The sequence below is a fragment of the Chrysemys picta genome, chromosome 22 (genome assembly GCF_011386835.1).
Source record: "Chrysemys picta bellii isolate R12L10 chromosome 22, ASM1138683v2, whole genome shotgun sequence".
Taxonomy (NCBI): domain Eukaryota; kingdom Metazoa; phylum Chordata; order Testudines; family Emydidae; genus Chrysemys; species Chrysemys picta.
This window is the reverse complement of record NC_088812.1, coordinates 12,739,954-12,764,114: the sequence shown is the minus strand read 5'-3', so window position 1 is coordinate 12,764,114 and position 24,161 is coordinate 12,739,954. Positions and strand designations below refer to the sequence as shown.

General features: G+C 51.8%; 2 protein-coding genes across 2 annotated transcripts in view; both read right to left on the bottom strand.

Moving 5' to 3' along the window:
* Positions 1–1,074: 1,074 nt before the first annotated feature.
* On the bottom strand, positions 1,075–19,018 carry PA2G4 (proliferation-associated 2G4). The gene is made up of 13 exons (XM_005311081.5): positions 18,798–19,018; positions 15,483–15,611; positions 13,660–13,765; positions 13,381–13,450; positions 11,987–12,079; positions 10,280–10,343; positions 7,919–7,997; positions 6,684–6,762; positions 6,253–6,386; positions 5,204–5,298; positions 4,589–4,716; positions 3,847–3,900; positions 1,075–3,012 (listed from the first exon to the last, which is right to left on the bottom strand). Exons 1-13 carry the CDS (start codon positions 18,883–18,885, stop codon positions 2,947–2,949), a joined length of 1,185 nt encoding a protein of 394 aa, XP_005311138.1. The 5' UTR covers positions 18,886–19,018; the 3' UTR covers positions 1,075–2,946.
* Positions 19,019–19,829: 811 nt separating this feature from the next.
* Positions 19,830–24,161, bottom strand: part of ERBB3 (erb-b2 receptor tyrosine kinase 3) — a 36,354-nt gene continuing 32,022 nt past the window's right edge. The window contains exon 28 of the mRNA XM_065575856.1: positions 19,830–24,147. Within this exon, the coding sequence (XP_065431928.1) occupies positions 23,591–24,147 (557 nt within the window). The 3' untranslated portion in view covers positions 19,830–23,590. The remainder of the gene's footprint in view (positions 24,148–24,161) is intronic.

The window sequence follows — 24,161 nt, the reverse complement described above, 5'->3', positions numbered from 1 at the left end:
ATTAGACCTATTTTAGGAGTGGGGAAACAGACTTGCCCGACCCACGTCCGAGCGAGGGAGAGCCAGGGATACACCCCACAACCCCCCGTCAAACTCAGGCCGGCCAATCTACTACCCGAGACATGGCAACAGCCGCTCCCTGAGGCCCAGGCAGCAATACAGTGACAGTAGCAGAAGTAAGAACCCGCAGTTGAGTTGCACAGCTGTTCTGAGACAGTTGTGCCACATCTCACCACCACTGATTGTGGAGCATTAGGATCAAGTAACTGCTGCCACCAGATGGGGCTTGGAACAGACTTACAAGGCAGGTGAAGATCCCAGTGACCCTACTCAGATTGACCTCAGGGATATGCAGTGTAAAAATCCCCAGCATAGGGCCGCTTGCTTTCTCCACCCCCGGTTCTGTGGATGCTTTAACCTCGCACAGTGAATGGGACCCAGGGACTGAGCACTTACTGTACCAGAATATAAAGGACAACCTAGTAACCGTTCGGGCACTAGGATCAGACAGCACCAGAAGGTCAGTTTCTCATGCTAGATGTCCCACGCACTGAATACGCCCTCAGGGATTCCTTTGCCTCTCGCCTGTGGTACAGCCAGGCCGGTGGACTCGCACCAGAAGCTATGTTGCTAAAATGACCTGATGACTTTCGCATTGGAATTTGCAAGGCCCCAACTCCCTCGGACCAACCCCAGCAGCGTGAACTCGGCCCTTCGTCCTTCCAAAGGCAGGAAGGGGAGTTCCATGCCTGAGTCTGTTGGGCAACACCCAAAACACTAAGGTGGGGTTTGGATTTGAAGCTCCAAGGATCCCTGCCTTTGGCCAAATGTTTTCTTCCCCGCTGTTGCAGAGCATGCTGTGCTCTGTCCAGCAGCCTCCACCCCAGAGGTGGCTGCATTTCAAAGATGCACCCCAGGATGGAGTGCAAGATGCCTTAAAACCTTTTAGGGTGAAAGGGATTGCAGAAATAATACAGCCCACATTTCTTCTCTCTCATACACATACTCCTTCCCTGCCCCCCGCAACACCACAGCCCCCAAAACAGCAGACCCATTCTTCTGTCCAAACAGCAGTGTCACTAGTCAATTTTATTTGGAAAAAAAATCAGTTACAGAATATTTCTTGGGAATTTTGTTTCAAACTTTTCACAACCAGAATGGTTTTTCTTGTCTCAAGAGGTACATCTTTTTCCAATGTTATTTAAAAGTAAAAATAGAAAATTAAATAAACCTCCAGCAAGTCTTAGTGGTTTATAAATCAGAACTGTGAATGAGAAAGATTAGCCCTGCCCTTCCTTTACCGAAGGCAATAGACAGTGTATTGCTTATAAATGCTAAAATGTTCCCCTTCAGGAACAAGACATCTTTATTTTCCCTTAAGCTCATGGTTAACATTTGGGAGCAGCCTAAGCTAAACCAACCTGCGATTTCAGTCTTGGACAGGCATGTCTCGCCGCCACTTCAGTGTGTGATGGGAGCTACCCTGCACCCCTTCAGAATCTAGCCCACAGTATCTCTATCACTACCCCACCCCCTACAAGAGCTGGGCACAGTTTAGAAATGGGAGCAGACAGTTTGTAGACAGATGGAAAAATCTCATTTATTTCCTTTTATTGACGTAAACTTTGGTAGCATTTGCAAGGATCTTTTTTCTCGTTTAAATTTTCAAACTCAAATACTGCCAAGGAAGCACTTGACCCAAAAGCACAGGTGCACTCATCAGAAAGGGTATCGTTAAGAGGCAGGAGGCCTTCCAAGTCAGCTACAGTAAGTGCTTAGACAGAGACCTGGCTGGATAACAAAACCCCCACTCGGAGCCGTACAATTCAACCGGACAGCTTTAAAAAAAAGACCTACTATAGAAAAGAGATTCCCAGGGGTGAAGTCTAGCCCAGGTCTGCTCACTTCTGCAGCGTTTCCCGAATTCTTGTATGGCACAGAAGGGCATGTGGGGAGGAGAGGGGCATTCTTCTGAAAAAGCCGACTGTATACGACAAAAGCAGCGGTAGCTGTTTTGGTGTATGGGGGGGGGGGGGGGGGGAGGAGGAAACGCTGAACTGCCCCGTGACGTTGGGAAGTTAAAAACGCTGGCAAGGTACTGAACTGAAGCTGGTGGGCGCTCCAGACGCCTCTTGCCCTTAGGAGGAGTTTTGCAAGGGGTTAGTGGGGAAGAATGGCTCGAATTGAGTGCTTCCTTCCTTACGTTATGACAGTCTCAATTAAAAACAAGCTTATCACACCTGTGTATTAAAAATAGAGCTTAGACACAAACCAACGCAAGTCAGAACTCAACAGGCTGAATGGTCTACGGTCTTGGGGGGGGGAGGGCATAAAATTCCATACGACTTTCCCAATTTTAAATATACAGGCTAAAAAAAGGGAAAAATTCCACACCAAGGTAACAGTTTTAAGTGGAAGAGAAACGTCCTTGCGGGAAGGGGGAGCGCTGGGAAGCAGAGGTATAATAGCATCCCTGCTACCGGCTCCCTAAGCACATGGCGCTTCTCAGGCTTCAATCAGTTGGTTGTCAGATGTGACCGAAGATCCCACCCCCGCCAAGAGGGATCAGAAAATCTTGAAAGGGAGAAATGAAGAAAGGGAGGAGGAAGAGGAAAGAATTGCTGTCTACACTCCCTCTCTTGGGATGGGGAGTCACTCACCTCTTTAACAAGCACAAGTAGTATCAAAGGTTAGAAAGAGTGGGGGAGAGACTAGTTTTTACTCCTGGTTTTATTATTTTTGTTTGTTTGTTTGAAAGCAGTCTGAAGTTGCTGAGCGAATCCTCCCTCAGAGCAGAGTCAATTGGAACTGGCTGTTGTCAGTGGGAAGTCCAGGCTGTCTGTCATTGGGGGTGTAAAGAGACAGACAGCACTAGATTTTTGTTTCTCGTTTTTTGGGGGGAGCGTGCGAGAGACTCGGGTGCTACGTGAGGGGAGCTGGAGCCATTCAGTCGCCGGCTTCGTTCTCTTCTGCTGTTTCCCCCGTGGTGGCGTTCTCTGCGTTCTTAGATGCCTGCGGAAACGAACCCAAACCGGGATAAGTGATTCTGCTTCAGAGGGGAGAATCGCTAACTAATTCTGGAGAGAACCCGGAGACACGCAGGCCCACAGCACCCTGGAGTCGCCCACCCTGCAATACTCCATTTTCCCTTTCGAAGGCCAACCTCCACGTGGCTCCCCGCCCCCAGATGCGGTTCATCTCCTGTCGGGAGCACTGGGCATCTCTTCCCTTCCCAGGAGCTCTCTGATGTTGGTGCAAGAAGAGTTCTCTTCTGCCACCCAGAAAAGTCTCGTGAAGCTCTCCACCTTATCAGCAATACCAGCCGGTCAAATCTCAGCTGAGCTAGTCCCTTTTCCTGCCGACATCTCCCAGGGTGCAGCTCTGCCTTGGTACCTGGCTACAAATCACTATGCCTCCATGACTCCAGATCAAGGCTGATCAGTTTACAAGCAGGAAAACAACCTCTCTACCTGCCACTGCAGCAAACTCACTCTGGGATCTGAGAGGCATGCTGGGTTCTTTCTGGCCTGGCCAGTGGTAAAGATTCTGCTGACCAAATTCTGCTTTCAGTTACACCTGTGCAACTGCACTCCAGACAAGGGGCGGTAGTCATCCCTCCGCCAGTGCGAAAGCAGAATTTGGGATGGAGCAAATAATCCCATTGACAACACATGAGCCGGAACAGAATCCATCTCCCCTCTTCCACAGCCGTAAGAGCTCTGCTAGGCTAAGAGGAGTCAAAATATCTTTTTGCTAAGGCCTGAGTGGAAAGTTTGGGGTCTCCCAAGATGCAGTTAACCTGTGCGTGTGTGTGACCAAGCCATTATGAAGTGACAACTAAGTTACCTTCTTTTTCTTCTTTTTCTGGGTCTTCCGGCTGGCGGAGCTTTGTAGCAGTGCCTAGGAAGAGGAAGAGAAGGTAAGCAGCCGGGACAGAGCCATTTTTTTTGCTCTGACTGGGGGTAAAGGGAAATTCCAATGTAGCAAAACAAGCCTTTGCCAGCCATAAAGGAACAGCAGCACGTCCTGGACGGCTTGGGCTGGGCAATGACACTCGCCATGCACAGCCTCTCTGGATCCCCACGGCCGTGCAGGAAAGGGCAACACACCCGTGACCAAGCAGGTGCCACTTGTGGCCGAGGCGGGAGACTTGAGGGGAGCCTGCTGGAGATCATGCAACTCCTCTTTGCTCTGAATGCTGCTGCCACCTTCTCACATGTGCAGAGCCGCGCAGCAGAGCCGCGCCCCCAGACAGCTCCAACTGGCTCCGCTTGGCTTCAGAACTAGGCGCTCAGCTTTCGCCTCAAACCTGCACGCTCTGTCTCCGCAGGCGCTCGGCCTCTCTGCGCCTCACAGGGGGGTTCTACAGATCCAAACAGCTGAGAGAGAATAGAGACCAACCCACCACTCCGAGGGGGCTAGCAAAGAGGAGAGGGGACTGACCAACCTGCAGTTCCGATCGAACCGCGTGCCTCACGCCCCCCCAAGGCGGTGAGCTAGGTCTGGTTCTGGCCCATGTGGCCCAGAAACGGGTGACTTGTGCGTTACTATGCACTTCAGGGAAGCAAACGCGTTTCCTCGGACTGACCTTCAGTTCTGCATCCTGAACCTCAAACTCGGATTTGTAGCGCTCCGGCTCGAAGGGGCCGCAGGTTATCCTCATGGGGCCGTTGGGCATTAAAAGCACTGTGAATTTGAACTGGGCGACAAACTCGCCTGTAAAGCAGGAATCACAGTTAGAGCCACCACGCTGGACTACACCTTGACAGCGGGGGAACAGCGCACAACCCAAAGTCCACCTTGCTTTCCCACCGTCGCGTCTGCCCGGGACAATCAGTAAACTGCACCTGCAGTGTTTCAGTGGCGTCCCTCCCCGCTCAGGGCAGGATCGTTCCTGAAGTAGGTCCTCCCGGCTAAGCTTTAAGTGAACCAAACTGACGGCACGTCCATCACCACCCCGGGGAGACTATCCCCCATGGTCCAGCAGATCTCACCACCGGGATTATTCTTATGCAAGACCTGGCAGCCAAGGGATTAAGAGCTACTTAAGGAAGAAATCTCCTGGTTCCTTGAGAGCAGGTGTCTGCAGAGCACCGCCCTCCAGGGAGGTGGCTACAGCGGGAACCTGTCTGAGCAGAGCCCCGGAGGGGACCAGCCCCTGTGCTCTCCTGCAAGCCCCCCCCCCCACCACCACCAGACTCACCTTCCTTCTCATAGAGGACATTGAAAGGCTGGAGCAGCTCGTGTTTGGCGCATTCCACCACCCCCATCCTAGCCTTCTTCTCATCCTCAAACGCCCTGCGAGAAAGGGAGAGAGCCACGGACCTGAGCCTCTGCCTCGCTCGCTGCTCTAACGATCGCACAACCGACAACTGTTTTCACCAGAGGAGCGGGAAGCGCTGCGAGCCAAGTTACAGACCCAACCCTGCTGCCTAACTTCCCACCGGGGGGTTGGCTGGAGACGTTACTCAGCCAGGCCCCAACTAGAGGCCAGCCTGGCTGCGGTATGCTGCTGGTGCAGGACGGCTGGCAGTGTGCAGATGAAAGCTCAGGAAGGTAACGGAGCGAAGTGAACGCAAGACGTTAGTTTAGAATCCCAGAAAAAGCCCACCGCTCTGAGGCACAAATGGAGCATTAACCTGGGAGGTAATTTCCTTTTGCTAAAGTGCACATCAGTCAAAAAAGGGGGCTTGGGACTACCCCTGCGTCCTGACACAGCTTTGACTCCACTCTCTGTGAATACAACAGGACTGGTCCCCTTGAATTTCAGCTGCAACCCCCCGCAAAGGCACAGGAGGGTCTCAAATCCTCACAGGGGTCTTAATCTCCTGGCCAGGGTGAAACATCAAAGTCAATCCCATCCCCTCCCTACGGCTTGTCCAGCCGCAACAAACCCCGCCAGAACAGCCCCCTCTGTGACAGAGCAGCTGTCAATAGCCAGGTGAGGGCTCAGACTCATAGACTTTAAGGTCAGAAGGGACCATTATGATCATCTAGTCTGACCTCCCACATGACGCAGGCCACAAAGCCGTCCCAACCCCTTTCCCTTGACTCTGCTGTTGAAGTCCCCAAATCCTGTGGTTTAGAGACTTCAAGTAGCAGAGAATCCTCCAGCTAGCGACCCCTGCCCCATGCTGCGGAGGAAGGCGAAAAACCTCCAGGGACTCTGCCAATCTACCCTGGAGGAAAATCCCTTGCAAGACCCCTATTCTGGGCAGATAGGGAGGCCGTGAAAGGAAGAAGAGCGAATACCTGAGAGTAAATGGCATAGTGTCAAAGCGCCTCTCCACCTCGCTGAAAAAGGCACGAGAGGTTTTCATTTTCAAGCCGTACTGCTTGGAGGGGTCCCTTTTGTAAATGGTAGTTCTCTGGCCAGCATCCTTTGCCTAAAAACACAAACAAGATTCAAACACAACCCACAGACAGGACGGGCGGACGGTAGGACTGAGTGCATGCTGGGGCTTCGGTACCGCCGGAGGGCTTTACACACACATACACACACACACGAATACTCCCAGCCCTCCCTGAGGGGGCTCCATTTTACACACATGGAAATGGAAACCCAAGGAGGTGAAGTGACTGCATACAGAGATGGAGCCTGGCTCCCCAAGCCATGCTCAGATCAAGGGGCCATTCTGAAGTCCCCATGGGCATCAAGTAACAGCCTGCTGAAGGACACTCACCTTCCCTTCCCCGGTGCTGACAAGCACATCAATGGCGTAAACTTCATGGACCTCAAACTCGGCTTTTTCATGGTCCTTCCTAGGTGGGAGAGGTTTGGCGAGTGAGCAAAGTGAGACATCTCTACAAGGGAAAACATCCCCCTTCACCCTAGTAATATTGCTGTACAGAGCTGGGGGGTGGGGGCACAGAGCACCACAAATGCACGTGTGGCACTTTACACAGCAATTAGGGGAGCGTTATCAAATCAACACACAGGAGACAGAGGCAAGGCTCCATGGAAGTGCTCTGCAGCGGTTCTAGAGATCTGCTAGACAACCATCATTCAGGAAATTCTTCGCTGCCCCAGCCACCAGCACCATCTTCAATCATTAAGATGGAAGGGACTTTAAGAAACAAGTTTATTTGTAATCACTTATGCTGTTTACTCTCTGCACTTCGCTCAGCCTAGAACACAGACGGGTCATTTTCACTTCCAGTACGTCTTGCATTAGCTCAGCAAGACTGCAGCTTACAGATTGATTTTAATTGAAGATATTTTAAACAAATGTCACAGAAACTTTTCTAGTCAAATTTATTCTCTGTTATTTGTATGGTAGCACCTAGGTGCCCCAGGCATGGACCAGGGCCCATTGTGCCAGGCACTGTACAAACCCAAAACACAAAGATGGTCTTTCCAATGTACGTAGATTTTAAAAACCCCAAAATCCTCAATGTTGGGTCTAAACAACCAGAACCTATCCCTGAAGGAAAGGGAGGAGCTGGCAGAAGGGAAAGAAATGGGTCCAAGATGTGACTGAAAATGGCAGCCTATGAGAACTAATTTGATTGGGTTCAATCTAGTTCCTGGTGAATTCGTGTCCACACCATTAAAGCAATCCACTGTCACAACTGGGAATGGTTGGCGATTTTGCTGGCAGTTGCAGAGACCAAGGACTGACTTAGTGATGGGGACACTTTCTAGAACGACCGGCTGACTGCACAGATGCCAGCGAAAGGTTTAGAGGATAACAACCTTTAGTCACTACCTCCCATCCCAAGCTGTAAATGCAGAGCATCACCAATTACCTTAATGTAAGAAAAAATGGAAGACTCTGGGGTAACCAACACCCGCTATCCCACCCAGCCAGGTACCACAGGCCAGGAACTAGAAAAGAGAGGTGATTCTCACTGCAGATCTGGTCTCACACCCCCTTGCAATGCTGATAGAAGTGACAATCCTGGAGAGGAGACTTACTTTTGCTGGTCTGTAGGGTTTTGGATGATAGTTTTCTCTCCATCAATCACGTGCTGTTTCAGCTGGTGTGACAGCATCCCTGCCAAGTTAGGAGAATCCATTAGCACCTCAGAGCTGCAAACCAGCTACAGAGTGACTTGCATTATTAACGCTCCAAGAAGGTGCCCTTAAGCTTTCTGCTAGAGGGAGAACGGCAAAGCTAAAATTTGAGACCGTTTGCCTTTCTACCACCCCCTCTGTCCAGGGATCTCAAACAGCTTCATTCATTAAGTTACACAACTATTCTGTGACAAAGCAAAGGTCCCCAGGTTAAAGGGTCCAAGGCACAGCCACAGATAAGATTTCTTTGTACAACTTCCAACACAACAGTCTAGCCACTGGACTACACCGGCTCAGCAGTAACTCCAGGAGGACATGGTCTAAGCCCTCCCTAAAATCACGCAGCATGTGTTTTAAACAAGCTGACATTCTTCTTTTCAGTCTCCGTAGCCTGGGACATCAGCTACCAGGAGAATCAGCAGTTGCATGGGGATTACCGGCATCCAAAGTCTCTGAACGACGCATTCTTGAGCGTCTCCAGGGATGCGTGGAGGCAGAAATGTTTTTGCCAGTGTTTAGATTACTTATGTCCCTCCTGCACAGTCTAGCTAATGGGGCATTCAGCAAATACTTTTGGGCTTAACTCAATCTCCCTGTCTGCTTTGCAGTACATGTTAGAATTCAGATTTATCAAGGAAAACCAAAAGGCCATTTCTAATCTGCTTCCCAAGTCACCAGCCACAGCAAGGGAACTAACAGGTCTCCATTTTGGAAGGACTGTGGCCGGTGGTGGCAGAGATCACCGCTGAGGCAGAAAACAGCTCCATTTGTTTTCATAAACGGGTCCTTATGCTGCTGCTGCCAGTGACTGGATAATTAAGGCACCCGACTGTTTCCAAAACAGTGGCTGCTTAAACTCCCTTGACAGTGTGAGCAGCCGCCTCCTCACTGCAGCCGCGAGGTGATGTTTTTCCTCCCAGAGCGCGGAGCAAAGCATTGGCGAGACCTACCCAACATCCCACGTACCAAACAACCCCGTCTTGGAACTGCAGCTCTCTGCAGCGAGCGGAGAGAACAAGCCTGCTACAGTATGTCCTGGGATTTAACTGATTAGTGGCGACATGATTTGTTGCTGAAGTAATTGACAGCCACATCACTACGTGACCAAACCAACAGGATAACAGAACCTGTCCAGACATTTGTGTTTATAATTTTGACAGATAATTTCCACGTTTATATTTAAGCATTTACTTTCAATTTTTATCCATTTAAATGTTCACAGCTGCAGGAGTTTATCGGGAGGTCAGACAACAATTATTTAATGATGGTAAAAAAAAACCCAAAGCTTATTAACCACTAAAACACAAATTTGTCAACCTCACATGTCCAAACACACAAAGTAACTGTCCTTAAATCAAACTCTAAGTCAGAGGTCCCCAAAGAACATGGGGGGGGAGGGTGCAGCAGGGCCCAGACCAGCCCCCACGGAAGTGGGGACCACTACCCAGCCCCTCCCCACCCCCAGCTCTGCTCCGGTCACACCCCCAGCCATGTCCCTGGCCCCACACCAGCCCGCAGCCTTGGCCACTAGCCGCAGCCCCACTCCAGACCCCCTCCCCCATCTGCGGCCCCCTTATCCCTGTCCACGACCCCCTCCAAGACGCTCCAGGGGAGTGTGGACCCTCAAAAGTTTGGGGACCACTGTTCTAAGTTGTCAAGCACCCCTTTCCTTTCTTACTTTGTCAATCTGTACATTTCAGTTACCCACCAATAAACATTTTTTTGGTTGGTTTGTCTGCATATAGTGAAACTGACGTTTACTGATAGGAATCTAACCCTTCCAAAGCTAAACCTAACTGAGAACTGTGAGCTCAGCTCTCAGGCACCTTTTCAAACATTATGGTCTGATTTGTCTAAGATGCTTCCAAAGGAAACTTCCCACTCTCCGGTTCAGAACGGTATTACTGAGAAAACGCCAACCAGTTAACGATTGACGGGAGCCGTTCACACATACTGCCTTATAGCATCATTCAGCAAAGGCTCCCCAAGCCATTTATAAACATTCCCTCACCTACACAGATAAACATCTGCATTGTACCAACGGGCAAACTGGAGGTACAGAGGTTAAATGATTTCCACCAGGTCTCACAGGGAGCCTGCAGCAGGCTTGGGGGAGAGTGCACAAGAGTCCTGATCCGTGACAGACATGGAGCCGTGCTCATAACCATTAAATGCTTCCCAGGGTTTTGAATCGAGTAGGCCAGGGCTCCCTGCACCTTTACTTCTCCTCTGGCTGTCGCTCTGAGCTGAGCAAGGCCTTACCTTCGATAGGCGTGCAGTTAAACGAGTGTGCTATTTTGTTCCAGGCGTCCGTCACTTGTGTGTTCTGCGGGAGTAAGAAGACAGGAGAACAAGTCAAGATTTTAAAATTCAAGCCACAGACACACCAGAGATTTCATCTGTCCTCTGCAATGAAACCAGTGCATTCTCTAACTGAACGGCTCCTGGAACATCCCCTAACATTTAGGGAGCTGAAACAATCGCAGGTTGTGTGTTATTTCATACCCGCAAAAATGACAAGGTAACAGCAAAAATACAAATCCAGAAGAAAAAAAAGATGTTTTGTGCCATGGCAGTAGTCCAAAGTCCCCACGGCGCTAGGCACTGTACACACACACTGTAGGAGACAGATCCTAATCTACAGTGCGGATACCACTAGGATAAACCAAGCATGAAAGAAAGGACTGGAGCATTATCCCCATTTACAAACAAGGAGCTAAAACCCAGCAAGATTAATTCACTTGCCACACGTCACCTAGTAAGTCGGTATGGACAGAGGCTGGTAACATGGATGAAAGGGAATGTCAACAGTGCTTGAGAAGTGTGAACCCCAAGGACAGAAGTGTGGTTTAGGGCCCCAAGGGAGATGGTTATGAGGAATGGCATGAAATCAAGAAAGAGAAATTTAAGCCAATTATTAGGAAACATTCCCGAACAGCGACCTCTATTAGAATGTGAGTCTCCCAAGGAAATTGGTGCAAGCCCTGTAAATCTTATATTTAAATGATAAGCCCGCTGGGGCAGGGCCTTTTTTATTCCATTTGTACAGCACCAGGCACAACGGGGTCTGGGTCTACATTTACCACTTTGGTAATACAAATAAATACCAATAAATAAGCGAAGGACAACTGTGCAATAAGGAGAATGGATGGGTTAGAGCTGACCTAGAACCTTTGCCATCTTTAACTTCTAGGATTTTATTGCTTCTCATTTTGACTGGAAGTTTCTCCTTGGAGAAATCCAAGTTCCTCATTGGATAAACACTGACTTTCTACGGAGATTAAGGCACAGCGATACATGCCAATTGACCTTGGTCACTGGGCCACCATCTTGATGTAAATTCCAAGATGCAGCCACAGTGAAGAGAGATGCAGAAGCTAGTCTATTCCTTGGGTTTCATACTTGGCTGGAGAGTGAAACATGTGCACGTCCAAAGTATCTGCAAAACCCAAGATGCAGGTCACAGACACAAGCCAGCAAGTGTGACAGGTTCACTCCCTCTGGCTCTCTTGCTCACCGCGCCTCAAACTGAAAAGCAAGCCACCAACCCAGTTAAACAAGGTTCATCTGCTCCTTCCTGGAGGGCATCTGACCACGCAGTCGGCTGCCAGTGACTCGTAACTCTTCAAATGGCTAAGAGTGCTCAGCTGTCTTCAGGGAGGGACCGACAAGCAGTAGTACCAAGCCCTTGTGTATAACGATGGCTTCTTCCCAAGTAGAGCTCAAATGCTGCTGGACAGTTAACACTGCGTACAGCATTAAAGCCACAGCAACTCACTCCGCACAGCTCGTGCTCACCCCAGAATGCGCCTCAGCTGTCTATGGGCAGCTGGCTGTAGTTTCCCCACACAGTTGATCCACCCCTTCCAGAGAAGGTCACAGCTTTCTATTTCTACAGAGCAAGTGTAGGGTCTGCGTGTGGGTTCCTGACTCTCTAGATACACCTGGGCAGCACCAAACCATTCTCACCTGGTTTCCGGGTTTTACCAAGCGCAGGGCAGCTTCAGCACAGAGGTGAGCCGCTTTGACGACATCAGCTTTACGACCCGTCACTGGGGTTTCCTGGAAAAAGTTGCCTGTTTTTGAAACATGTCTTTTCTCCGCTCTCTAGGGTGAATTCTGCGCTAGTGGGAGCTCCAATCTGACCCCACACTGAAATCCTCCATCCGCAATACGGCAGGACGCCCTTCCTTCCCTCCCACTTTGCTAACCAATCTCAGGCTAAGCATGGAAGGGACCCTGAGGAGAGGGGAGTTCAAAGTTCCCAACCTATTCAGTCATCTCCGCTCTGTCAGAGGGGCTAGCTACTGCCAGCTGCAGCTGAAATAAATTTAAGAACTACAGGCAGGAGCGCTGTATAATGTGTCTGACCCCCCAGAACTACACAGGACAAAGCCCTGGAGATCGTCCTTTAGCAGCCAGGAGCCTGGACAAGATGAGATCTAAGGGCTCTTTTCCAACTCCGCTTTCTACCATCTAGCCCTAATATCAAGTCAACATGTTCATGAGGGAACTGGTGCCCCCAGGAGCTTGTCTATGATTCACTAACATCCTCCTCCAAGGGCTACAGGTAAAAACAGGAGTTTAAAGTTTGTTTACATGAAAAGTTTATTCAAATTTTACAAATATATTTTTCCCTAGATGGCAAGTCCCCTGAATGCTATTTGCGTAAGTGACTTCCCAATGCCAGGACAAATGGGCTGTGCCATCAACCACCCACGTCCTGCAAGCACCTCCATCAACACACACCAGGCCTGTACATGTCACACTGCCCTTGAGTAAATACAGCCACTTACAAGCCAGTGTGCTGCAAGTTCAGGCAGGAGAAGTGTGTAGTGGGGACTGGGTCCTGCAGCCATCTAACTTGCTGTACAAATCACCTGAGCTTAGAGCTGCAAAGGTGAACACAGCAGCCTCCTGTGCTGGCAGAAGGAACAAGATTCTCCACCTTAGCCAGCAGGGTGCAGCAAGTCCAGTTTGACCAGTCTGCTCCATGCACCCAGGACACTGTCCTCTCAGACTCTCACCACAGATCAGCCGGTAAGTGCAGTTCATCTGCAGCAGCGCCGCTAACATTTGATTTGTTTCACATGTGTTGTGTTTGATCTACTTTAACGTTCAAACAGTTCAGCATCCCGGCTTTTCTAAGGTGAATAATGATTAATTGTTTTTAAACACGGTTTCTGTTAATGTTCTCCAAACTCATCGATGCACAGACTTCTGCTCTGCTGCCAATGTCAGGTGCTCTCTCTGCAACCAGGGGCACTCAAGCGTGGGCTTTTATATCCTGCTTTTGCTGAACCTCACCTGATATGAAAGTAGCGTGGGAGAGCTCTCCGCTCAAGCCATTGGCAGAAACCTACCTTCGCTGCATCGACGAGAAAACTGTGCGCTACATTTGCTATGAAGCCATCCACATGGACTCCCAGGTCACTAACACAAAGAGGAAAAACAGGACTAGTTGCAAGCAGGGCCTCATGGCTCAAGAAACTTCTTTATGGCCTCTAAACACATTAGAGGAACAGGGTATGTTTCAAATGCATCACTTGCCTGGCCAATACTTCCTAGAGTTAGCCAGTTTGTGAACGCACTTAACAGATCAAGCACCAGTAAACTCACAAAAACATAGCTCAGACACTTACATTTTGACCAAATCTCCGTCTTTGAGGATATAATCCTGGTCACTCTTCAAGGGGGAGAAGTGACAGACACAGTTATTTACCGATATACTCGTCGGGAAGGCAATACCTATGAACAAAAGGAATAACGGTGAGCTCGCAACTGCGTGAGACCTGTGTGCACTTCGGAGATACGGACCCTGCTGCCATGTACTACAAGGCACCATGCAGGCAGCACCCCATGTTCCATCACACAGAGCAGCCAACAAACGATCTGCACTTGGGGATCCAAATGCATACGTGATTCAAAGCCTCAACCTGCCGCTCACATATGCAGGATACAACCAGGAGTCTAGTTTGTTAGTTTCTTCTGATGCACCGGAGAATAAAGTGGGACAAAATTATAGAGCTGCACTACCTCATGCTGCGACCTTGGCAGCTTGCTCAAGCTAAGCCGGGCCTGTCAGTGCCCAAAGAGAGATCGCCAAGAAGCAAGGAATTCCCTCAGACATCAACGCACTGCACTGTTCTAGGGATCACAGTGCTGCTGGAGGTGCCATCTTTCAGATGAGATGCAGAAGCACTGTCTTGATCACTTGTAGTCACTAAAGATCCAACTCAACTAATTATATTTGGAGTAACTAGAACTCCCCCTGCAGCTTTCAAGGGCTACAATAGTTAGTTTTACCTCCTGTCCTAAACACATGAACAGCACACACCAATAGCTCAGAGTGACAGACATTTGTGTGATTCATTTAGTATGCATATACGCTAAACTCTCTGGGATCTTTCAGGAAGAAAGTCACTGTGGAAAATCAACATTTGATTACTATAAACTCAGGCATCTGCCTTGAACTTGGGTAAAACAAGTCAGCTCTAGAAGAGATCACTTGTTTTTAACGGTCCCTATTGCTGTTTTAATTGTCTATGTTGCAGGTGATATGGGCGATACGGGTGTAGTACATTAAAACAGAGTGCTTTCCTCAGGAACAGAACTCCGCTCGTTTGGAGCACGTGAGACTGAAGCAAAGCTAAACAGGTCAGCAACTCTTACGACATACAAGTAAGGAGACAGCAAATCAATTGAGACCACAAGACAATATGGTCTGAGGGTCGGAGCACAAGTAAGGAAGTCATGAATTTCAAAATTCTTATCTCAGCTCTGCCTATGACTAGCTGTCTCCTATTCGGGGAAAATCAAAGCCTCTAGGGTGTTTGTCTCCTCAGCTGAGCACCTGCCAGGACTGCTGAATGGTGTACAGTGCTTTTAAAACCAAAGCACTAAAGTACCAACATAGATCAGTTGGGGTTTGATGCTGACTTTTTAAGCATTGTTCTGTGCTCTGGGCACAACCCTTTGGCCAAAAAACAGAACAAACGTTTGCTGCGTCTCCCAGCATCAGACCAACTCCAGCCCAGACAGACAAATGTGGAAGACCTGCATTTAAAGCAATCATCTTTCTCTCAAGAGACCTCAAATATCCAGGGCCAGGAACCATGATGCTCACCATGGCTCTAGCCATGGAAATCTTGTGAAAATTACAGACCAGCAAGTACAGTAGACAAGGCATTTATCTCCAAAACAAATCTAGTTTGTCTGAATGGGCGTGGCTAATTCAAGCGTGAAATGCAAACTAACCAGTGCTGTGTAGTAGCTGTTGTAGACTGTTCCTTAGCAGAAAATTTGGGGTGAGTTTTTTTTGGGTGAGTGTGATAAGCCTGAAATTCAGCTTTCAGAAACAATCTTCATTATGCATTTCAGTAGTTTCACTGTATGGTGTGATGTAAACAAACAGAAAAGGAAAGAGCCCTGCATTGAAAAAGGAACCCTTGAAACTGTACTTTACCTTTTTTCATTTCTTTCTCCTTCTTGAAGATTTTGCCAGTCTCTTCCATGATCATGGCATCCCCTTTCTCACACAGGCTGAGAACAGACCCTCCAGATTTAGCTGCTTCAACCACTGCGCGCAGGACCCCTGGGTTCAAACACACAGGGTTGTTGAATTTGAAATGGATGCGTTAACTAAAAAACAGCCAACAACTTAAAAAAAAATGAGACCCTTCATAAATGACAGTGCTGCAGGAGGGATTAAAATTGATGGCTCAACTTTTCACTGCAAGTGAGTACACCAAACATGCACAAATTTGATTATTTTTTACAACTGGCATCGCTGGACTCTGACTCAGGAAGTCCAGCAAGCACTACCTTGCTCTGATTGCAAGAACATGTGAACTAGCACAGCAATGTGCACACATGAAGTGTTGAACTGTAGGTGCCCTTGAAATGTCAAACACCTGTCCACTCCCACCTACATACACAGCAAGGTCTGTTTAATAAAGGAGTCAAGTGGAAGCAGCACTGTTCTCCCACATTCCTTCCCTTCAGAAGTCAGGGCTATAGAAAGAGGTTCAAAAATGACCCAGGAGACGGTGTGTGTCACACATCAAAGGAACAAGGGCTGCTATTGTGGGTTTCAAGGACTATTTCTCATTGGGACAGGTCACTTGGCACCAGAGTTGGCAACAGCACAGAACAAGTGCAGCTTAGCTACCTACATTAGTCTTACATTTTGCAGCCACCTTCCTGCAACTGCACAGAAGCATTTCAGAACTAACCCTTTGCTTCCTTTCATTCTTCCTAGCACGGCTAACTTCGTAGACAGTGTGCCGCACCGGAGGTTACAAAACGCTATATTCCCTAATCACAAAACATTGCATGGATTTGGTTATGGAGGTATTATAGTTTTGCTTTTCGAGCACTTCAAAGGGCTTTATCAGGATGTTGAGATCCCATCACAGAATACAAGTTACATTTCTCTCTATTTTATAAATGGCTAGAAAATAATTGAAGCGTGGAGCTGTTTCTGAAGTACTCTAGCGTCACATCTGTGAACAAATCTTGATTTGCCTTACTCACAAGAGCAGCCCCAGGGAAGTCTCTGGGATTATTTGAGGGTGAACAGCAAACAGGTTTGCACATTAGCCAATAGTCAGTATGTACAGGTACTGGGAGCCAGGGCTTTCCTTCTGTTCCCAGATCTACCTCTGGCTGTATGCAATTACTTCACCTCTGGTCTTCATTCCCCCCCTGACAAAGTGGGATAATTCTTATTGGGAGCTGTGACGCTTACAATTTTGTAAAGTGCTTTCAGATCCCTGGTTAAAAGGCATTTGCTCAGAAATATTTTGCCCAATTTCTACTACGTGGGGGAAAGAGCCTAGTTAATGAATTAAGTAAAAAAAAAAAAAAAAAAAAATGTTTCCTCATACAATCACCTTTCCATGTACTACATAAACTGTCCAGTGGCACCTTAAAGACTAACAGATTTATTTGAGCATAAGCTTTCGTGGGTAAAAAACTTCACTTCTTCAGATGCATCTGAATACTAATCTGGATGCATCTGAAGAAGTGAGGTTTTTTTTACCCACGAAAGCTTATGCCCAAATAAATCTGTTAGTCTTTAAAGGTGCCACCGGACTCCTTGTTGTTTTTGTGGATACAGACTAACACGGCTACCCCCGATACATAAACTGTGAATTTGGAAGTGGGGTTTTTAAGTATATCTAAAAACCAATCACAAAAACAGTATTTTATGTATGCCATCATGTTGTGAAGAAGGGGCAGCTTGAAAATATGATGTGTTAAAATTCACACAGAAGCAAAACAAATGGCGATCAATAACCATTAGGGAATGGGAAAGTTACAAAACTGTTTAATAGCACTGGCCAAGGAACATCTATTAACTGTACTCTGTACTTATACAGTGCCTCATTCCATGAATTAAAAGCACTTTACATCATTAAATACATGTACTACATTGTCAAGAAATCAAGAGAAAAATGTAAAACCTTCTAACTATTCTGGATTTTAAATGTTTTACCTGTGACGTACAGAAAAATATCGTGACCATTTTACCTTCCCATGAGGAGTGTCCCCTACATGCCATTAAACTGATCAGAACAGATTTAAAAATTTTATTACAGCTAATGTTAAAAAAAAAATTATATAATACATAGATTGAGAAAAGAGTGTCTGTACATCTGGGTATAGGGCTTAGATTATCCACAAACACAAAGCTGGTTTTTAAAAGTACATAATCAGCAATAACGCAAATGTAGGTGACTAGATTGAGCAATACAGTTTAGATATTAGAATCCAAATACTCGGGGAACGTCACTCATGAAAACTGGTGCAGAGATTTGGTTGTGGAAAGCCAAAGACATCAATGAGTGGAGACGGTCCCTCAGTAATTGAGAATTGGGTAGGTTGTCCATTTAGAAAGGATCCCAGTTCGCACTACATGGTGTCTAGGACTGGGCAGAGCATCCCGACAGGACACAAGTTGACACGTGCGGGGTAAGGAACATGTTTGCGACCCGACCCCCCACCCCCCCGTGCCCTGGCAGCCTTCAGCGGGATCCCCGTAAAGGGGAGCTCTGACCTAGCGATGGCGAAGGGCCCCAATGCCCGGGGGCCCGAGCCCGGACCGCCCAGCAGCTGTCACTTTCCCCGGAGTTACGAGCCCCCCCAGGAACGATCAGGCAAATCCCTGACAAGGGCCGCGGCGCTGGGGGCTGAAGCCGAGTGTGAAGCGCGGACCCCGGGGCACGGCGGGGTCTCGGGGCCGGGCGGCTCGGCGGGGGCCCGGGAGAGGTCCCCCCCCCCCGGCTGCCCCCCCCCCCAGGGGCCCGGGAACAAAAGCCCACGCGGGAGGAAGCGGGCGGGCTGCGGGAGCCGCACATGGCAGAGGCGCCGCGGGACCATGTGGCGGCGCTTCCCGGCCGGGGCCCGGCGCCTCGCGGCCCCAGGAGAGCCCGGCCGCCCCCCCCGCCCCGCTCCCAGGCCTGGCTGCCCAAGGGGGGGCTGGGTCCCCCCCACTCCAGACTGCGGGGGGGGGGCGGCCTGGCCACGTGCTAGGGGCGCCCCGAGGTGCGGGGGGGGGGGACCGGGCCCTCCCCGGCCTTTCTTGGGGCAGGGGGGGCTGTGCCAGCGGGGCCCCCCCGGGCACCCGGAGCCGCGTGGGGGGAGGGGCAGGGCATGGCCCGGGGGGGGGCGCTGCCTTTCCCCCATGAGCGGGGGGGGCTCAGGGCACGCGGGGGGACCCAGCCGCCCCCCCACGCCTCCCGCCCCCCCGGCGCGGCCCCCCCGGCCCCGCACTCACGGTTGGCGATGTCCCCCCCCATCTTGTACTTGGTCACCACCAGGTCCTCGGCGATGGTCAGCTCGGCCGCCTCCTCCTCGCCCGACATGGTGGGCGCCGCCCGGGCCCGGCCTGGCCTCGCCCCGCGCTGGAACCGCCGCCGCCGCCTGAGGAGAGACCCGGCCGGAGCGAGCGAGCCGGAGAGAGCGCGGGCTCCGCGCGGGGCACGCTGGGGAGGCGAGTCCCCGCCCGCTCGGCCGCCGGACTACGACTCCCGGCAGGCGCCGCGCGAAGGGGAAGGGGCCCCGCCCGCTCGGCCACTGCGGCGAGGACCACGGCTCCCGGCATGCAGCGCGCCCAGGGAGCTCTCGCGCGAACAGGGGCAGAGTCGCGTTTTCCGAGATGGCGGGTGGGCCGGCGGGTCGCAGTGCACGCTGGGAGTTGTAGGCTGGGGTTGGCCTGAACTACAAGTCCCAGCGGGCTGAGAGGCCCTTAGTTAAAGAGGGTTGGAACTGGAGGGGCTGCACTAAGGGTGGGAGGGACGCGGGGGCCCCCCAAGGGGCGGGGTGGGAGGGGAAGAAAGGGGGCACGAAGGGGGGAGGGATTCACCCTAAGGGGGAGGGGATCACGGTGGGAGGGGCACCCCAAGAGAGAGGGACACCCTCAGGGGAGGGGTTCACCCTAAGGGGGAGGGGTACCCTCAAGGGAGAGGAAAGGGGAGGGGATCACAGTGGGAGGGGCACCCCAAGGGGGAGGGGGAGAAAGGGGGCACCCCAAGAGGGAGGGACACCCCCTGTGGGGGAGGCACAGGGGGAGGCTGGGGGTGCATGCTGTGGGGAGGGGTCTAACCCAAGATACCCCCAGCAAGACCTGGAGCTGCAGCAATGGCAGCCAAGGGAGGGGGAAGAAACTGCCTCCTCCCGGCGCCCCTTGGCATGGGGCGTGTGGGGAGAGGCATCTCCAGGGTCTGCCCGCCCTGGCCCCACCCACTCCTCACACCAGCCCCCCTCCCCTCCCAAAGCCATGCCAGCAGGGACACACTCGGGCACCATGTTCATCAGCTTCACTTTTATTTTGTCTTAAAAAAAAAAACCATTAAAACTCCTTCAGTGATGGGAAGCACAGAAAACGGAGAGACGGCGTAGGCGAGGGCTTCCCACGCGGGGTTCATGGGCCCAGCCAAACCCGGCGGCCCAGCCCTGAGAGTGACGGATGCCCAACGCTTGAGAGGAAGACACCAGTCCCCCCTCACCTGTAACAACACACGTATGGCCCCGATCTGGCAGTGAGATGTGCGTGGAAAGGCCCTTCCTTCGCGCTGCCAATGCTCACAGTGTACGTTTCTGCGTTTGGTGTTTTCTTAAAGCTTCATAGTCAATAAAGTATGGTTCTAGGCTTCGTAGCTGCACAGAAAAGCTTGAAAACACGACTCCTTGTGAGACCTAAAGGCTCAGAAACCAGAAGGCAAATTAAAAAAAAAACAAACCCAAACCAAACTCATTTAAAAACAAACAAACCAGGATTTTGTAGCTGAGTTTGTGATTTTTGAATACTTGAGGTTGGCATAGCTGCTCACAGAGACCGCCTTGCACTGTCGCAGAGCACAGCCCCCGGTGTACAATTTCCTTACTTCACCGATGTTGTATTCACCATGGCCACGGGCTATAGTACACTGCAGTTTGTATGTAGTTGGTTTGCCTAGCTCGTGCCAGAGCAAATGTATTGACAGGGCCTCTATATTAATAAATACATCCCCAGTTGCTACACATGAGTCCGACTCTATGCATCTCCTTCCAAGACCAGAGCCTAACTATGCAATAATAGTATATTCCCTTCTGATCTGCATATTCCCTTCGAACCTTGGGACTTTTATCCTAGCTTGGGTCACTACAAATGGTGTTACTATTCCTGTAAGTGTCTCATTCCTTTCAAAAACAAAACACTAAAGCTATTTCATCCTGTGGCGGTGAGTCCCACAGGTACAATTGTAAAGCTCAGAGATTTCTTTTAACCTTCATTCCACCAGTTCTGACACACAGCAAGACAATGCAAACAAGGACAGGAGACCAAAAAAAAGTACTCCCTGCTTTCCAGAGTGTTAACCTTTATGAAAATGTTCGGGGGGAGGGAGGGTCTTCTGGAAGATCCAGGCTACTGGAGGCATTGCATGTGTTTCTTTAAAAGGACTAACTAGCAAATTGGATTGGCTCAGTTTGCACCTGATCTTCCCCTGCTCGTGTCCTCACTTGCATCCCTGCAGCATGCTGCCAGTGCGAGCTGCCACGTTTACATGCCCTTTGCACAGGTGTAAACAACCCAAAGAGGATTTGGACCCGGTGATTTCACTAGAATTAGTCCAGTTGGAAGCAAAACCGGGATCAGCCCCTTTGAGTTCAGTAGGAAGGTGCAGCCCCCATGCTCAGCTCTCCCCAGGTGGCTTTTGGTGTGTTCTTTAGTTCTCTCTCCTTTGGAGAGGCTGGGACGAAAACAGCAAACCCCTCACCCTGTCATGCTATTCATTGTTCCCGTTTTAGAACCCAGGAGTCCGGGCCCAGCAGGCTATCAGCTCCTGCATTTAAAACAAATACAAACGGATGGAGCCGCGCAGCCTGGTTAACGCACACGACGGGTGGGGAGACCTCAGACTTGTTTCTGCTTCTCATTCTGAAATCCAATAAACCGTTCCCACGTGAGAACATTTTTCTGCAGCGTTAGTGCCACTTGCCAGCAGGGGGCAGAGTGGCAGCTTTGAGACGTGTGCCAGGCCGGGGCCCCGTGCCAGGCTCACTAGCAAGGTGCCCGTGCGGATTCCTTAGCCCGGACGCGCAGGGCTGAGACGCGTCACACACCTACGTGGGGCGGATCACGAGTCGGTGCTTCCCCACGGCTCTAGCAGAGGGGCGAAGGTCTCACTGGACACCCCAGAAGGGTCTCTGATCTCCACAGCCAGTTCGAGGCAATGGGGCTGGCTCCCCCCTGCTCAGCCGGCTGCTACAGGGAGGGCAGACCTGCCCCATGCTCCCTTCCAAAGGCCCGGGCAGGTCCCTGCTCTAGTCAGACGTTGGTAGTATGTATGGTCTGTCCCCCCCTCCCGCCCCACCCTCTGGCTGAGCAAGGGGGGGAGCTGGGGGGAAATGCCCCTTCCAGAGCTCAGAGAGCGGAGGGAGACAGCCTGTTCTAACCGCTAGACACCCCCTTCCTCCTGCAACTGGGACCAGAACCCAGAAATCCTGACTCTCACGCTCCCTGCTCTAACCCCTAGACAACGCTCCTTCCACCACTTTAAGCAAGGCTGCTCAGACTCGCTGTGGGTCCCCCAGGTAAAAAGCACTGACATCCCATGGCCTCACGTGGGAAGAATTCAGAGCCCCTCACTTGCTTCATTTGGGGGGTGACGAGGAGGGCACACGCTCCGCTTCCTGCAGAGGAAAGCAGCCCTTAGACGGATCCAGACCCCGCAACAGACAGCGCAGGCCCGGGACAAACACGGAGGCCTTTGTCGGAGGAGAGGAAAGACGGGCGCACCCGCGAGCCAGGCCAGCCTGCTCCAGCTTCGCACATGGAGTGAACCGTGCCACGAGATTCAGTGCAAAAACATCAACTTCATTTCTTCGCCACAGGCTTGGGGGGTCGTCCCCTCACCCCCCGTCGGTAACTAGCTCCCCACGCCTCTCATCGGGCACGGCTTCTGTGGGGTGACAGGAGGGGAGGTCCGGGGCTGGAGCCTGCTGGCCTTGCTTTTCTCGGGCCCCAGGCTGGGATCACCCCCAGGCACGGGCTCTGATCACCCCGGTTTGGTGGGAATCAGGAGTAACTCTGGGGGATCGAGATCAGACTCCGGCCCCCGGGCTTCTTACACCAGTGGAAATCGGGTTGAACGGAACAGAACCCGACCCACCGACTCTCTCCACCCAGCTGCGGCCTCCGCTCCTAAGCGGTGCTTAGCTCAGCCCCGGCAAGGGAGGGGGGCAGCAGTCATTGGGTCACCCCTGGTTTGCAGGGGGGCAGGAGAGAGAAGGCTGGGGCAGGTCTGCCCAGGGCTCTCCCAGCGCTTTATGAAGGTCTATAACTCCCTACATGGCCCAGAGGGGGAAACTGAGGCCCAGAGCAGCGAGTCTAGGACATAGAACTCAGGAGTTCTGGCTCCCAGTCCAGCGTTTTACCCACTAGACCCCAAACCAGCAGCCCCCCCTCTTCTGTTCACTTCACCCCACGGCCTTGCCTGGAGCAACTCCGGGATTCTTCATATCCAGGTGTAAACAGACACCCCCCCCATGTTTGCTTGGTGGGGGGTGAGGAATGAGGCAGCCCCCTCCTCCAGCTGCTCCCCACGTGCTTGATCCATGGCTGGGCCCCATACGCCCCCAGCCCCGATTCTGGGAGCTCAGTACATGAGGCTTTTCCCATGCGGGGGAGGGGAGGACGCAGCCCCTGACTCCCCTGCCCACCTCACCAGATGTAGGTATCTGTCCTGCGTCCGTATGTCTGTGATCCTGAGGTGGAACGGTGGAGGGGGTAGTCCCCCCGGACTGGTTTGATTTCACAGTGGGGCAATGCATTGCCCCCAGCTGTCAGAACCAGCCTGCATTCCAGCATGCAATGGGCACAGACGCAGGGGCAGGCCCCGGCCCCCGCTGCCCCGTTAAGGGAGCGTTGGCCATTTCTGCCCACCCTGTAAATACCCTCTGGGGCTGGGGCAGGACGTTCGCTCCCAGCCCCCCGGCTGGGCTCGTTTGGCGAGGGGCGGGCAGGCGCCGGAGTCCAACGGCCCTGCCCCCCGGGGACAGACGGGTCGGGCACCCCCCCGTTGCCCCCTAGGTGCACTGGGCGTCCGCCTTGGCGAACAGCCGGCTGTGCCAGTAGTCGGGGTTGTCGAAGGCGCAGTCCGAGGCTTCCAGGCTCCGCAGGGGTTTCATGAAGCCGTTCTTGGGGCAGGGCGAGCTCTGGCAGTCCAGGCATGGCCCGCTCCCCGGAGCCAGGATGGCCTCCATTACCTCGTAGCCCTGCTCGTCGGGGGAGCCCCGGGGGACGGCCGCGCTCATGCAAGTGTAGTCGTCCCGCCCGGCCCCCGGCGAGCTCAGCACGCTGCTCAGGGACTGGCTGAGTTTGGGCTGCTTGTTCATGTATTCGTAGTCCTCCTCGGCCGCGGCCACCTCCCAGCCGGCCACGGGCAGCTGGGAGCTCAACACGCTGCCCAGGGAGGCGCTCCGCTCCGAGCCCAGGTCCATGTACTCGTAGCCCAGCTCCTCCAGGGAGGCCGGCCGGGGCTGCGGGGGGCGTCTGTTCATGTACTCGTACGCCTCCTCCTCCGGCTCCGAGGCGCGGCCCAGGGGCCCGTCCCGCACTGCCCGGGCAACGCTGGCCGCTCGCTCTGCAGGGAGAAGC

Excerpts from the sequence above, each read along its gene's own strand:
- PA2G4 (XM_005311081.5), bottom strand. The coding sequence starts at position 18,885 with ATGTCGGGCGAGGAGGAGGCGGCCGAGCTGACCATCGCCGAGGACCTG. Across the intron at positions 13,451-13,659 it reads GACGGAGATTTGGTCAAAAT|TGACCTGGGAGTCCATGTGG; the intron begins GTAAGTGTCTGA and ends TCTTTGTGTTAG. Across the intron at positions 3,901-4,588 it reads TTCAGGATGCAGAACTGAAG|GCACTGCTACAAAGCTCCGC; the intron begins GTCAGTCCGAGG and ends TCCTCTTCCTAG.